We start from the raw sequence: 16,723 nt of genomic DNA, 5'->3' as shown, positions 1-16,723 counted from the left end.
TAATGCCTTTCTACTACGCACAGAAAGGTAGCAGACTGGACATTTTTGAAGCATCGTAGATTGTGGTGAGGTCTTAAACGTCAAGAGTGGAGTTCAGGACTTTGTGCTGTGGTTGAAGGGGACCCCTCTGTGTGGGAAGGTTTGGGTGAGAGCTTTGTGACATGCACACCCAGAGTGTATCGGTACACTTACTTGACTTCTCTGACTTCTCTGGGTCATTTCCCTCTTATTCAAATGGACCAGTCGATGAGTTGAAGTGAAGATGAAGTTGATGAGTACTTACTTGGTCATCTTGGGAAGACTGAGCCAAAGTGAGAGGTTCCGGTTGCTACTACGGGCTATGAGAGAGGTATATGTTTACAAGAAAGTGGGAGTTCATGTGTGTGTGTGAGAGAGAAAGAGTTGCAGACCTTTGGGGTTGTGCAAGAATTAAGGATGTATTGAATGTATGTGGCATGTGTGTGAGGTTACAGCTGTGTGTATGCCATAACAATACAGGAGTCGTGCATGTGTGCACATACACATTAAGATGCCATGGATATGTATGTGTGAGTTATAAACATGAGTACAATACTGAATGTGAACATATGTTAGGGGTGTGTGTTTGAGAGTCGTTGCTCACCAATGTACAGCAAAATCATTCGTGCAGCCCCTTTCATATACCCATTCCTGCTGAAGAAGATGGAGACAGTTTAGGGGAGCCTTACCTTTGCCTTAGGAAATTGAGGCACTCCTGGGGAGAATCCTCATTCCTCTACAAAACAATCTACAAAAAAATAATTTCTGGAAATTGAGCCACCTTGGAAAAGAAAATGGTGCTGGGGCCACAAGTACTAGGAACCTAGGAATGAGGACCCTAGGAAGAGGCACAGCCTGTAGACAGATTCCTGAGGAACCTGAATTCAGACCTAAAGGAGCCAGAAAGATCTGTAGACCTGCAGCTGTTCCTGTACCCAAAGAGGGCGCCATACCCTGCACAGTTTGTTTGCTTCCGTTACTGGGCAAAAAACCAGGGACCACATACTTCAATACGTTGGAAAACATCTGATTTGCGGAGAGATCCCCAACTGGGGAACACTGGGATTTGGAATGCCAGAGAAGGCATCCTGGAGGGAGGAGGAAAGAGTGGCCAAATCAAAGGCCTGGAGCTGGGACTAAAGCTGGCTGAGTTGGAGGAGGGAGTAGAGGATGGTTTGGGAAATGTTTGACTTGAGTACTGTGGAAGCCTAGGGGAGGAGAGGATGGAATCTGAGACCTGAGGGTGAGGGGTTCCTGGAGACAGTGGCCAAAGGCAGCCCTCGAGAGAAGTAAGGAGAGAGCATTCCTGGCAGAAGTTACAGCACAGCACATGCAAAGGTACAGGTTGTCCCTTTGCTACCCCTCTCCTTAGAGGTGGGTTAGAGATGTACCCTTTTTGTGTGTGTGTGATGGAGTCTCACTCTGTCACCCAGACTGGAGTGCACTGGCGTGATCTCAGCTCACTGCAACCTCTGCCTCCGGGGTTCAAGCGATTCTCTTGCCTCAGCCTCCTGAGTAGCTGCGACTACAGTCGCGTGCCACCACACCCGGTACATTTTTTTGGTATTTTTTGGAGAGATGGAGTTTCACCATGTTAGCCAGAATGGTCTTGATCTCCTGACCTCGTGATTCACCTGCCTCAGCCTCCCAAAGCGCTGGGATTACAGGCGTGAACCACCACACTCGGCTGAGATGTACCCTTTTTACAGATAAGGAAACAAAATCTCAGAAGGATTATGTCACTTTTCCAAGTGTGTGGTGAAGGCCCGACTTGAACTCAGGCACTGTGTCTCCAGACCCCACACTATTACTGCTTTGTTTAAACCAGCCAATGATTTAATGAATAAAGGACAAACAAATGAATAAGTGGATGATTCACCTGAAAATTCTGCAGACAAAAGAGACTCCATATCTACTTACTTCTTGCCTATCTTCTGTCACCTCTCCTAGTCCACCATCACTGCTCACTATGGTCAAGGTCCTACCCAATCTGGCCCCTGCTCCCACAACCCCCTTCAGCTTGTTCCAGCCACATTGGCACTGTATGTTTCCTCTTCCTGGCACATTCTTAAAAGAAAAAAAATGTATAAATCATAAATTGAAGATGACTTTGAAAATTAATTGGAGTTCTTGTATTCTCTCATCTGTAAAATAGAAATTATATTATCCACCCCATAGGATTGTTGTGAGGGTTGGATGAAATGATGCATATAAACAGCTTAGTTAAGAGTTGGGTATAATCAGTGAACAAATGATTATAAATTAGTGCTTTTATTGTAGTCAGAATCACAAAGATTTGACAGGTTTTCACATCCCATCTCTGCTTGGACTACCTCATTTGCTCATATGCAAACATTATTTGGTACCTACTGTGTGTGCAGCATGGGATGGCCCTGCCTCTGTGGAAAGTTCTTGGGTGCAAGGAGAGACAGCCATGGGCACTGATGACATCAGGTGGTTATCATGAGTTTTGGCTGTGTCCAGAGCAAAGGGATGGTGGCGTATATATCAAGTGCGTTCTGGTGTGGGGGTGGACACGCACCAGGGCTAGGACTGCAGAGAATGTCTGTGTTGCAGATCTAGGTTTCTCAATGATCATTGGTGGGAATGTGTTTTGTCTGTGAGTGCATGCTCATATGAGTTTCCCTGGGTCTCTGTGTGTCAGTGTGTTGTGTGTGTGTGTGTGTGTATGGGTGTATGCATACATGTATGCAACATGTCCATGTGTGTTACCCTGGACTTGCATGTCTGTATGTATACCTAGATTGGCATGTGTTCTCTTACTGCACATGCCCCTGTATTTTTCCTCACTTTTGTGTGTGTTTATATGTGTGTCATTTCTTGTGTGCCTCCAGGCCCCCCTTGCCACCTTGGGCAAGGGTGTGTACACCGCCCAAGTGTCCGCCTCCGCTTGTCTGATGCTGTCTATGACGCCCCCACTTTCTGCCTAGCTGAGCCTGTGTGGACGTGGGAGACTGATTTCCCCGCGGGCACTGCGTGTAACCTCCCTCCCCTCTGTGAAGGGGTTATTTCTCTACTTTCGCGTCTCTTGAGTGTGCTTCCACTGTCCCCCTCCCCCAAAAAAGTGCCTTCTGCAGTGAATATCAACACTACAAACCGAGTATCTGCGGAGAGCCCTGTGTATGAGTGCGAATGGGTGTTAGGACCCGGATGAGGCGGGGTAGGGGTGCCTACCTGACTACCCCGACCCTCTGGATAAGCACCCAACCCCCATTCCCCAAATTGCGCATCCCCTATCAGAGAGGGGGAGGGGAACAGGATGCGGCGAGGCGCGTGCGCATTGTCAGCTTCAGCACCGCGGACAGCGCCTTCGCCCCCGCCTGGCGGCGCGCGCTACCGCCGCCAAAGCACTGAAGACGCGCTGACGTCACTCGCTGATCCCCCGCAAACTCCCCTTCCCGGCCACCTTGGTCGCGTCCGCGCCGCCGCCGGCCCAGCCGGACCGCACCACGAGAGGCGCGAGATAGGGGGGCACGGGCGCGACCATCCGCGCTGCGGCGCCGGCGACTCAGCGCTGCCTCAGTCTGCGGTGGGCAGCGGAGGAGTCGTGTCGTGCCTGAGAGCGCAGCTGTGCTCCTGGTCACCGCGCAGTCCGTCCCCGCAGCTCCTGGCCAGACTACCCCTAAGACCCCCTGCCCCAAGCCGCAGCCATGAACTACCTGCGGCGCCGCCTGTCGGACAGCAACTTTATGGCCAATCTGCCGAATGGGTACATGACAGACCTGCAGCGTCCGCAGCCGCCCCCGCCGCCGCCCGGTGCCCACAGCCCCGGAGCCACGCCCGGTTCCGGGACCGCCGCTGCCGAGAGGTCCTCGGGGGTCGCCCCCGCGGCCTCCCCGGCTGCCCCGAGCCCCGGGTCCTCGGGGGGCGGTGGCTTCTTCTCGTCGCTGTCCAACGCGGTCAAGCAGACCACGGCGGCAGCGGCTGCCACCTTCAGCGAGCAGGTGGGCGGCGGCTCTGGGGGCGCAGGCCGCGGGGGCGCCGCCTCCAGGGTGCTGCTGGTCATCGACGAGCCGCACACCGACTGGTAAGCCACTGTCGCGGACGCCTCCCGCGGGCCTGGGTCCCCAGATCGTTCCTCTGCGAAGGTGCAATTATTGAGCGCCACTTGTGTGCCTGGCACCTGGCCCTCTCACCTAAACCTTTTGCTTTTAAATTATTAAGCTGGACGCTTCCTCTGTACCCTACCCTTGTTGCCCCCCCTTCTCCATCCCCCAAACCTTCTTGATGGATCCAGGGAGCAGTTATCGGGCACCTGCTGTGTACCTGTTCCTTACCCCACCTCCCCCAAAAGTCTTTGGCTTCAGTATGTCCTATGAGCCTTCAAAAAGCGAAGGTGTCCTGGCTACCCTCCCCAACCCTTGCCTCGTAGGCCTTGTCCTCTAATGGATCTTGTGAGCACTTATCTAGTACCTGCTATATGCCTCAACCAGGAGCCCTTCCCCAAGGCCTTTGATTTCAGTGAGTTTTGTGAGCATTTTTTGAGAGCCTAATACTGTCCTGTTCTCCTCAACCCTTGCCCTAGGGCCTTCTCTAATGGGTCTTGTGAGCTTGTGTCCAGCCTATGCTATGCTATGCCATGTATCACACCCCAGCCCCGTCCTTAAAGCCCTTTTAAACTATTTAGTAAACATTGAGTGCTTGCTGTGTATCCCACCCCAGCTTCTCTCCAAAAGCGTTGCCTTTCGTGGATCTTGTGAGCTTTGATTGGATGCCTTCTGTATGCCCCAGCTCCAAGCCCTCTCTCTGAGGGCCTTTTTCTCCAAAGGATCTAGGAAGCATTTATTAAGCGCCTAATACGTGCCCGTCCCCAAACCCCTTCTCAAACAAATCATTTTCCTTCAGTGAGTTCCATGAGCATTTTTGAGCCTTCTGTGTGTGACTCATCTTCAGACTGTCTCCTCAAATACCTTCTCCTACAATAGATCTAGGAAACATTTATTGAGTGCCTCTTGTATCCCCCGTTCTCCAGTTACTTCTTCAATGACCTTTCCTTTGGTGGATCCATTTAGCATTTATCCACTGCCTGCAGCGTGAGCCTTCTCTAAAAGTTTTTTCCTCCAATGTATTCAGCAAGCATGTATTGAGTGGTACCTGCTGTATACCCCATCCCCGAACCCTTTCCCCAGTACCCTTTCCTCCAGTGGCTTCAGTCTGCATGTATTGAGCACTTTCTGCATGACCCAACCTTAGACCTCTCCATAAAGACCTGCACCTCTAGTTAATAGTGCTCAGATATCTGGCACTTACTGTGTGTACCATTCCAGTCACTGTTTCCAAAGACCTTTTCTTTTCATCACTCCTTGGAGTATTTAATGGAGCACCTACTGTGTACCTAATTCTGTGTCTTCTCCACAAAAGCCTTTTCTCCTACGGATGAAGAATCAAGCTCCCATAGATCGAGTTTCTGCATTCCCATTTCCCCTCCCCAGAGGGCTTTTCCTTCAAGGATGCAGTGAGCATTTATCAGGTGATTATATGTCCATCCCCGGCCCCCCTCCCCAAAGGCCTTTACTTTTTTTTTTTTTTTTTTTTTTTTTTTTGAGACGGAGTTTCACTCTTGTTACCCAGGCTGGAGTGCAATGGCGCGATCTCGGCTCACCGCAACCTCCGCCTCCTGGGTTCAGGCAATTCTCCTGCCTCAGCCTCCTGAGTAGCTGGGATTACAGGCACGCGCCACCATGCCCAGCTAATTTTTTGTATTTTTTTAGTAGAGACGGGGTTTCACCATGTTGACCAGGATGGTCTCGATCTCTCGACCTCGTGATCCACCCGCCTCGGCCTCCCAAAGTGCTGGGATTACAGGCTTGAGCCACCGCGCCCGGCAGGCCTTTTCTTTTCATGGATCCACTGAGCATTTATTCCTTGTCTGCCATGTGCTCCATTCTAATCATCCTCCCCCAAAGACCTTTTCCTCCAGTGGCTCCCCTGAGCATTTATGGAGTGCCTTCTGTGTGTTCTGTATATTCACACCTCCTCCCCAGAATTGTTTTCTTATGGTAGAACCAGTGAGCACATATGCAGGACCTGTTGTTTGTAGGGGTTACATTCATCTTCCTTACCCCTAGGAGAGCCTACTCCAATCACAAGGCCTCCCACAAGGTCCTTTCTTGTGATAAATCCAGAGCCGAGTTTATAATGATCACCCCTTTCCCACTCCCTTCAGTACCCCCAGGATTCCCTCCACCAACTTTAATTCCATACCCCCAAAGGGCGTTTAGTCTATTTAAGCCAGTAAACACTTATTGAGCACTTACTGTATGAGTCACTTTCAACTTCCTCCTTCCAAGTCTTTGGAAATCACTGCCCCTGCCTCAAGAGCTCTCTCTCCAGGGGTCTACTTCAGCCTAAATGTACTGAGTACCAGCTGTTTACTGGTTAGATTACCTCTCCCCAAAGGAGCCTTTACCCAGTAGCTTTTCTCTTTATTCAGAGCAATTTATTCATTCTACAGATATTTATTGCATCCTTTCCATGAAAATGTGGGAGGCATTTATTATTTATTACGCACCATTATATCCTAGGACTAACCCTTCAGCTCGCCTTCCTCCTTTTTTTTTTTTCCTAAATGCAGGTGTGCTTGAAATCTTCAACTGCCAGCTGGCTTTGCTATACCTTTTCCTCCATGCAACCCCACAATCATTTAATGAGCACTCATCGTATGCTACTAAGAACCCTGCATTCAACAGCTCCTCTCCCCTTCTGGGAGTCCTAATTCCCCCTTCAACAATCTCCATCCTGCCTCTTACACAACACAGTCCTGAAAGCTCACGATGTGCGCTGTTTTCCATTTATTCTGACTAGGCCTCTTCCTCCACTTAGTGGCCATCTCCCCGGCTACCTTTTTCCTCCCCGAATTCGTCCAGAAACCACTTATTAATCTCTTCCTGTATGATTTTCAAACAACCATATTCTCCTCCCTGCAGCAGGCTTCTCTGCTTTTTTCTCTATCAGTCTGTAAAGCATTTATGGAGCACGTGCTGTCATTCCTTCACCAGCGTCCACTCACCAACGTGTTATCTTCGTGGCTAAGTTTGCCCCATCGAAGTCAGCAAACCTCAATTAGGCCCCTGCTGGATATAGGTAACCACCCTCCTTTAGACTTTCTGTCTCTCCTCCAGCCCTCCACGCAGGTCCTTTGCTGCTGCTTCCTTCCTTCCAGCCAGCATTTATCATCTATGGAATGCTGACAAGCCCCTTCCCCTTTCCATAATCACAACTCCAGTGCTTTCCATTTTTTCTTTGTCCAGAAATCATTTACTGAGCACCTACTGAATTCAGTGAAAGATCCATCCCTTCCCCTTCTGCATCTCAGAAGCGTCATTTTGTCCCAGCATCCCCTCCAGTCTTTTCTTCCAGGCAATCTAGCAGATATTTATTTAGTGTTTACATTACGTGGGTTGGGGTGAATGAAGGGAGAGAGCCTATGTATGTACACCAGGCTCAGTGTGGGGAACAGAGACCTGTTTCACCCACTTGCAGACACTTGGAACCACACAAGCTTCAGGGAGTTCAGTCCTGAATGAAGGAGGAGTTGTGCAAACTCTGTGATGGAATGTACACCCAAATACAGTCTGATGCCTTTCCCACCAAACCTCACCACTCTCATTCTTTCCTGGGTCTCAATTCCTCTGTAGTTTAAAGTTGAAAACTCTAAGTTGAGATTCGTCTCCCCATTTTGTGGATAATTTCGTCCTGTGTTTTTCAAACTATGGGTCACCTATTGGCTTATGACCAGCATTTCACTTTCTTCATGCAGTAGGATAAAAATAGAGAATAAAAGAGCATATTGCACATAGTAAGTGGAGTTGTTTAGCAAAACTGTTGTTCCATTAAGATCTACAGTCTGTAATGTATATTATATTATATAGGACATACGCTATATAATACATGTGTTATATAATGGCTTTACAGCACATAATACATCTATATGTATATATTCTTCTTCATGAAATGAAATAAAATAGCATAGGAAAATCAGACTTCATTACACATAGTAAAGGTAATTATTTAATGAAACTTTAATTTCAATTACATAGGTATATTTATATATATTATAAATACATATATACATAATATGTAATGTATAACATTTTATATGTTACATAATACATAAGACATTCTATATTCTCATATTTGCTGTACAACATACGTGTCTTATATAATATATATTACATCTATAGGATGGGTTATTATGTAAATACATATGTAGTAGATTATATAAGCTTTATTTCTTACTGTGGCTTCTTTTCTCAGATAGACTTCCCTGGAAGCAGACCCTGAGACTCTGAGATTTGCGTGCAGATTTACTGGGGAGAGCTCTTGGGAATAACACCTGTGGGGGAGGTTGTGAGGGAAGCAGGATTGTGCAGAGGGAAAAGTTGAGCTGTGATGCAACCACAACAGAGGCCTCAGCCAATCCTCTGGGGACCTCTGGCACTCGAATGGCCCTTCAGAGTTGTCCCAGTTGAAACAGGGTGGCCAGGCTTTGTATTCCTACGTCAGTCATTGGCTGTCGGCTGCCCCCTGGGAGGCAGCATAATCTTGGGTGAGGCAAATCCCTGCTGCAGAGGCCATTGCCCAGTGAGGGACACCTATGTGCCGTCAGCAGCAGATATTCCAGAAGCTGGGGCATAGATGCAAAGGCCTGAAGCAAGGAGGTAAGGATCTGGGGGAAGCATAGAGTCCACACATTGCACTGCTCCGATCTAATTCCTTCTTATAGTAAGTTCACCCCATTGGAGAATAGCATTTCCAGAATTCTAATCGGTCTTGTTTTCTCAGGGACACTTGAAAGAGCACAGTAGTGAGATGAACCATGGTCTCTGCTGCTGCAGTTGATTTCAACGTCATAAATGATGTTCATCTTCTCCTTCTATTACACATTCTAGATTCCCCCCACCCTCAGCTAGCGCCTCTGTTGGTCTGGATGGCTCACCCCTTCCTGCAGAGATCCCTGAGCCTTAAGTCTCCTTGCCCTTCTCAGGCTGTAGCTGCTGTACAAACAGCCATATTGCCCATTTACTATCATAGTTGAGCAAGGGTACCAGCAGATGTTCAAGCGGACCCCTGGGTACCAAACATACTCCTCCCTGCCTCCACTGCCTACCAGCAGCTCTACCTCCTCCTGAGGAGCAAGGTCGGCCATGTCCCCTGCCAAGACAATGACTCCTCTTTATGTCCCTTGGCATGAGAAACCCAAAGTGCCCCGAGGGCCATCATAGCTTACAGTTTAATGGGATTCTTGCTGTGTCGCCTGGTAGCAGTGTTCCCCCCTGGAGAACCAGGACCTCTAACCTTGCAGAACCCTGAGGGAACAGGAAGCACAATTTCAAAAGTGGATCACTGGGATTGCTGGTAAGCTCGGCCACTCCTCCCTAATTTCTGTGTCCCCACACCCATGTATCTACCTGTTAGGAACACAGCATCTACATCTAGGGTCGACACTGTGTTTTGGAGGATGGTGCCCATGGTCTCACCTCCAGGCTGGGGTCTTAGCTGTGGCTGCACCAAATTTTTCCACCATTCCGTCAGGAGCAGCTCCCGGGTGGCATGGCGTGTAATGCCATCAGTTACTTCCATGGTCATGGGCCCACTTTCGCATCTCCTTTGCTTTGCATTCCTTTACTTTGCTATAAAGTGTGTCCTTTGGTTTGACGCCATGTTATGTGGGGTCTCGTGCTGGTGGATCAAACGTTATGTAAGCCCTCAGACAGTGAGCTGGCTGAGGTCCTGCTGTAAGAAAAGGTAAACTTAAATATGGAATATTCCAGTCAAAATCGATTAATGCTATTTGCAGGATGGAAGGGGCCCAATGTAGTCAGCTTGCCACAGAGTGGTTGGTTGGCCTTCTGGAAGGGTGGTGGCATGTCAGGGATTCAATGTTAGTCTCCGTTGCTGGAAGGTTGGACATTCAGCAGTAATACTGCTGCCCCCACACATAGCTTCTCTCTCTGCTGCTATTGCCACTTATTCATGTGCCCATCTGCTAGCACTGGGGTGGCTGACTACAGCCTGGCTGACATCATCGGGCTGACTCATGCTGTCTACCTGGTTGCCTAGTACCACTTCCATGGTGCCATGGCAGATGCTGTCTGGTGGGTGTTAACACATGATCCAAAGATCCTCACTCCTCACTTTTTTTTTTTTGAGATGGAGTCTCACTCTGTTGCCCAGGCTGTTGCAGTGGCACGATCTTGGCTCACTGTAGCCTCCACCTCCCGGGTTGAAGCAATTCTCCTGCCTCAGCTTCCCAAATAGCTGAGATTACAGGTGTGTGCCACCACACCTGGCTAATTTTTGTATTTTGAGTAGAGACAAGGTTTCACCATGTTGGCCAGGCTGGTCTCAAACTCCTGACCTCAGGTGATCCTCCTGCCTTGGCCTCCCAAAGTGCTGGGATTACAGGTGTGAGCCACCGTGCCTGGTCTCACTCCTCACTTCTTGCCCACTCCTAGGTGTCCACCCACATTTCTGTGTCCCAGACCTCTTTGTCTGGATCTTCGAATCTTTTTCCTTCCAGGCCCCTGACCAACCAGCCAAACCATTCACCACTGCCCATAAGTGGATATATGTATCCTAATCTGTAGGCACTTCTCTTTCTGCACAAAGGAGATGACCAGGTGCACAGCCTGAAGTTCTGCCCACTGGGAGCTCTGCCACTGTCTTTCAAGGCCATTCCAGTTGGGTTATAGTGCAGCCACTACCCATTTTTGGCTTCCACCCACATACCAAGACAACCCATTTGTGAACCAAGCTTAGACCTTTTCCTCTTTCATCAGCTGGTTGTAAGGAGCCCCCTTAGTGACAGACAGGCACTAGCACAACAGTGGTGGAAGACACGGGGATCAGGGTTACTTACCTGCTCTTGCACCTTGCTTAGGGTCCTGCTGGGGCTCAATCCTGGCTGCTGGGCCCACCTGACTTTTTTACTTGGTGGATCTAGCGTTACCCAGCTCATAATGGAAACTTCTAGATGCACGATCATTTGGTGCCCCATGGTCAAGCATTCTGTCTCTGTCAGGGCCCAGCACCTCTGTGGGATGTCTTCTCAAAAGGCATAAAATTCTTTGCTGCAGATGGCATGGCCTTGCTCCAGAACCCCAAGGGCCTCCCACTCAGGCTTCCCATAAGCTCCTCGCTGCATGTTTCCACACTGTTGACACCGCCAGTATCATAGGATCTGCCGGATCATCTGGCCTGAATGGCAGGACAACTTGTATCACAGCCTGGACCTGCTGCAGAGCGCTTTTCTGCTCTGGCCCTCATGCAAAGCTGGTAGCTTTGCATGTCTCCTGGAATATGTGTCAGAGCAGTATTTGTGCAGGGGGGATATGCTGCCTCCAGAACGGGAAGAGGCCTCGAGGTATTATGCTTTCCTCTTTATGGTGGAAAGTGCAGGATTCAATGTTTTGCCCTATTCTTTCGAAGGGCTGTTCTGGTTTACTGCCCTGGACCACTGGATTCCTAAAAATTTTACTAATACAGCAGGCCCTTGAGTCTCTGTAGGTTTTATTCCCCACCCTCTGGAATGGATGTATCTTATCAGAGTGATATGCTAACCCTCTCTTGCTCATCTTGCACAGTCAACGTGATGTAATCGATGTGGTGGTCCAGTGTGCTATTTCCTGGGTTATCCAGCTGGTCTAGGTTTCTTTGGACTATATTATGACACCAGGTGAGAGAGAGAGCATAGCCCTATGGCAAGACCACCCACGAATATTATCATCAGTCTCATGTGAGTGTGAACTGTTTCTGATCCTCTTTTCTAATCAGAATAGAAAAGAGTACATTAGCCAAGTCAGTGGCCACCTGCTGTACCTGAGGTCTTATTAATCTGCTCTGGCAATGACAGCATGTCCAGTACAGCAGGTGCAACCGAGAGTACTACTAGGTTGTGTTTGCAGTAGCCTGCAAGCATTCTTTAGGACCCATCCAACCTCTCCAGGGGCCAGACTGCTCAATTTGATGGAGCTAAGATGGAACTAACACCTCTGCTCCTTTAGATCTTTCCATGTGGCATTGATTTCCATCATCGCCCGTAGAATGCATACAATATTGTTTGTGATTTACTGTTCAGGCCATGGGGGTGTGTGCCATTTCAGAAGCTTCTAATTTGGACTTCCCTACTGAAATCGCTCTTACTCCACAGGCCAAGGAGCCCATGCTGACAACTGCAAAGTATGCCATTGCAGTTATACATTTGTGAACTGAGGAAGTGACCATTGGGTGGGTCTCTGGAGCCACCAGACCCACTGTAAGCAGGACCAGGGCCAGGGCTCATTTATCACCTTACCACTACTGTGCTTCTCAGCATGACTGGTACCACCCTCACCAGCATATTTCTTATTGATTTCATAAGTTGTGTATCCTCGAGACCTTCCCGTAAAACATAATCAGCAGGTGGGTTTTACAGATTTCAGTAGTGTGTCTACTCCAACATGTCTGCTTCTTTGAGCCCTTTGATCCTTCCCTGTGCAATCTGCCATGGAAGCTCTGCTTCACTTAGTGTGAGCCATTGTTTACTCCAGGTTTCCAAATACCAGTGTGTTAGTAACACTTCCTAGAGTCCTCGCCAGAGTTTGAAGTTCTGTATCCTGGGAGTGCGCGCCAACTTCCCGTTCTACCTCCTTCGCCCATTGTCCTCAAGATCCATTCCCATGCATTCCTTCCCAGCTCCTGCCAGTACATACTAGCCAGATTCTAGATTCTTCTACAGATCATTTCTCTCCTTCCTTTGCAAACCTAGAACCTGTCCAACCAGGTTTCACTAGGATTTGACTCTAATTTTTGGTCTGGTTTCCAGGAGGGGAGGTGGGGATAGATTCTGAGAGGGCCAGGTATTGTCTTACAAGGCACCTGCTTCATCTGAAGCCTCTGAATTATCTTCAGACAGAAGGTATATATTCTAACTCTGGAGAGTGGTCTACTTCAGCAGGCTCAGTGGATGCAGGTGAGTGTGTAAGCTCAAGGTGTTTAACTGCATCTGCCCAGATATCCCCATCTTAGAGCCCTATTCCCATCCTATTAGGGCCCTGAGCATGGCCTAGGAGATGTGCTGGGCCTGAGAAGTCGACTTTTTCTGAAGCTTCACCACCACGGAGAATTAAATTCTGAGCCTCACCCTCCCCTCTGTCTGCCCTCTGATGCAGGAAATGAGCATTTGCTTAAATGCAGTCACGGAGGTCCTCTCGCTTTCACATTTTTGCCTTGAATTCACCCTGAGCATGTCAGATCTTTCTTCAGCTACTCAATGACACTTAGAGAATGGTCACCCAAGTCTGATTACCATTTCCCTGACATCACTTAAGCTCCAGGGATATTTCATCAGCCAGTATATTCCCTTCCACCAGAATCCTGTTACAGCCCACCATCAGGAAAAGTCACCACTGCTCCAAAACTCTGGGGGCCTGCACTGTATTCTCCCACCTGAGAGAATAAATGCCACACAGCATCTTTTCCTACTACTGACACCTCCAGTGCCATAGGAGCTGCTGGGTCATATGGCCCAAGTCACATCCTGCTTGCACCACAGCCCAGACCTGCTGCAAAGCGCTTTGCATTGCTACAGCATGTCGGAGGCTATCTGTGCCCCACCTCCCACCACTGATGTGTCCTCACAGCCATCTGGCTGCTGGGTAACCCAGCTCCAGAATTGCATTAGACTATCCTTATAGTTTGACTTCCATGGCCCACTGTTTCAGGTTTTGAGGTGGAGATTTGCATGCGGGAGGCTTATTGGGGTGTGCCATTGGGATCAACGCCTGTGAGGAGGGGTGGCTTGAGCTGAGGGAGAGGCTGGCTCAAGATGTGGTCGCCTCAGGGGCCTCCGTTGATCTTATGGGGAGCCCTGGGTCTAGGATGGTCCTTCAGAGTCAACCAGGATTGAGGCAAGGAGGCTGGCCTTTCTTTCCGCTCATAGACCAGACCATGGGGATGGACCAGACCATGGGGATGCCCTCACGAAGTAGGTATAACCTTGGCCAAGGCAGTTCCCTGTGGCAAGACAATTTCCAGTGGGAACACAGCTGTGAGCTGTCAGAAGCTCCCATTCAAGGTCCATTATCTCTGAAAAGGAGGCCTGAGCAGACCACCACAGTATCCAACTACACTTACGATCAGAAAAGTTTTAGAAACAGTGATGTACCCCATCATCCCCATTCATCACTTTATAGATGAAAAATGTGCAGGGTTGAGAGAGATTCTCTCCCAGCTCTTCAGAGGGGATGGTGTCAGTGATGGTGTGTGTGTGTGTGTGTGTGTGTGTGTGTGTGTGTGTGTGTGTCAGAGAGAGCGAGGAAAAAGAAATAGCTGTACTTGGGGTCTGTTGCATATGTCAGTCAGGTCACCAGGGTGACAAGTCATCAGGTCTTGAACCCTGATTGTGTTCCTGTCAGTGACCAGTAGCCCTGAAAGTGTCTCTCCCCTTCATCTGCCTTCCATGAGAAATCTGACTGGGGATGAGCTTCCATCCCTGGAGCAGCCTGTTGGCTAGAAATCCTGAGACTGGGGGAGGAGGCCACCGGAAACCAAGCCCAGCTGGGGATGGGCCCAGGGACAATGACATAGCAGTTCGTGATGTGCCTGCTGCTGCTCCCACTCCCCCTCCCTCCTGTTGCTCCCTCTCCTCCTCAGCTGCATTCCTCCCTGCCCGCATCATTGCCAGCTACACTGGCTTCGCTAGAGCTACCCAGCCCGCACCACTCAATCCACTCCTCCTTGTCGGATGCAGCTGCCCACCCATGGTGATTGTGTTTCTCACAGCACACAAGCACACATGGTGAATGTGCTCCTCCTTGTGAAAGGGCTGAGAGTGGAGAGATGCTGCAGGCCACACAGCCAGACACAGGCACTGAGCTATACACAGGCACTAAAAATACACAAACACAGGCACGCCTCAGAGATACGTAGTTTCTTTCTTTCTTTCTCTCTCTCGCTCTCTCTCTCTTTTTTTTTTTTTTTTTTTTTTTTTTTTTTGCCCTAGATCTTGCTCTGTTGCCCAAGCTGGAGTGCAATGGTGCAATCACGGCTCACTGCAGCCTCAACCTCCTTGGCTCAAGCCACTCTCCTGCCTCAGACTCCCCAGTAGCTGGGACTACAGGTGTGCACCACTATGCCTGGCTAGTTTTTTGTTTTTTGTTTTCGAATGGAGTCTCGCTCTTGTTGCCCAGGCTGGAGTGCAATGGTGTGATTTCAGCTCACTGCAACCTCCGCCTCCTGGGTTCAAGCGATTCTTCTGCCTCAGCCTCCCAAGTAGCTAGGATTACAGGTGTGCACCACTATGCCTGGCCAATTTTGTATTTTTAATAGAGATAGGGTTTCACCATGTCAGTCAGGCTGGTCTCAAACTCCTGACCTCAGGTGATCCACCCGTCTCGGCTTCCCAAAGTGCTGGGATTACAGGCATGAGCCACTGGCCCCAGCCATTTTTTGTTTTTGTTTTCCAATTTTTTTTCTGTAGAGATGGGGGTCTCTCCATGTTGTCCAGGGTGGTCTCCAACTCTTGGCCTGAAGCAATCCTCCCACCTCCAGCCTCCCAAAGTGCTAGGATTACAGGCGTGAGCCACTGTACCTGGCCAGATACGTCTTTTCTAAGGTTCTTTGTCGTTTACCAACCTCCATGCAATTTCAAAGTATGTTCTAATTTACATAGTACTGCTAATTTTGTGAAGCTCTTAAAAAGCATTCACAATGGCAATGTGATGAGCAGACTGTATTTTGACAAATGCCTGCTCTCTGCAGTTTAAGGCCACATTTTATAGCTTGCCGTGTTCTTTAACATTTTTGCACCTCCGTGAGGTTGACAACAGACTTTATTGTTCACAAAGCACCCTTGATTTTTTCAAAATATTTCAATAATTATCAGGCACTTTGTGTTTTTTTTATTGTACTTTAGGTTCTGGGGTACATATGCAGATCATGCAGGATTGTTGCATAGGTACATATGTGGCAAGGTGGTTTGCTGCCTCCACCCCCCTGTCACCTATATCTGGCATTTCTCCCCATGGTTTCTTTAATAGCATTGAAGGGGCAAAAGGGTCAGGGGCCTGTGTTTTGTCTTCCCTTCTGAGATTTGATCATTGACAGATGTGTTCTGCTTTTCCTCTCCAGGGCAAAATACTTCAAAGGGAAAAAGATCCATGGAGAAATTGACATTAAAGTAGAACAGGTAAGTTGGGGCAGTTGGACCCGGGGATCAGTTGTCCATACTGCAAACTGAGTCATCATTTTTGTGTGATGTGGGTGAATCACCAATTTTTGTCTCCTTCCCAGGCCGAATTCTCTGATCTCAACCTTGTGGCCCATGCCAATGGTGGATTCTCTGTGGACATGGAAGTTCTTCGAAACGGGGTGAAGGTCATGCGGTGAGTATAAAAAGGGTACCTTGGTGTTACGAGCGAGGGATAAGAACTATCCCCCTTAGAGCTGAGGGAGAGTTCCAACCTCCCGACCCATCCTTCTGTGGGCAAGAATTTAGGCATGGAATGTGGGAAGACAACTTTTCTTCTGAAAAAGAGCCAGGGACCCCAGCATGCCACAAGCCAGACTTTTCAATTTTTTTTCTTTTTTTTGAAACAGGGTCTTGCTCTGTCTCCCAAGCTGGAGTGCACTGGCACAATCATGGCTTATGTAGCCACAGCCTCCCAGGCTCAAGTGATCCTCCTACCTCAGCCTCCCAAGTAGC

The 16,723-nt window shown here is 48.9% G+C and overlaps 1 protein-coding gene across 2 annotated transcripts in view; it reads left to right on the top strand.

The window, feature by feature from the left end:
• Positions 1-3,513: 3,513 nt before the first annotated feature.
• Positions 3,514-16,723, top strand: part of SYN1 (synapsin I) — a 50,345-nt gene continuing 37,135 nt past the window's right edge. The window contains exons 1-3 of one of the 2 annotated variants that reach the window (XM_039475658.2): positions 3,514-4,066; positions 16,150-16,207; positions 16,312-16,403. In XM_039475658.2, coding sequence (XP_039331592.1) covers positions 3,690-4,066; positions 16,150-16,207; positions 16,312-16,403 — 527 coding nt within the window. In that variant the 5' untranslated portion in view covers positions 3,514-3,689. The remainder of the gene's footprint in view (positions 4,067-16,149; positions 16,208-16,311; positions 16,404-16,723) is intronic. The other variant, XM_039475657.2, reaches the window with a different exon arrangement.

The sequence above is a fragment of the Saimiri boliviensis genome, chromosome X (assembly GCF_048565385.1).
Source record: "Saimiri boliviensis isolate mSaiBol1 chromosome X, mSaiBol1.pri, whole genome shotgun sequence".
NCBI classification, from domain to species: domain Eukaryota; kingdom Metazoa; phylum Chordata; class Mammalia; order Primates; family Cebidae; genus Saimiri; species Saimiri boliviensis.
The sequence above is the reverse complement of the archived record's forward strand: the minus strand, read 5'-3'. Positions and strand labels throughout refer to the sequence as shown.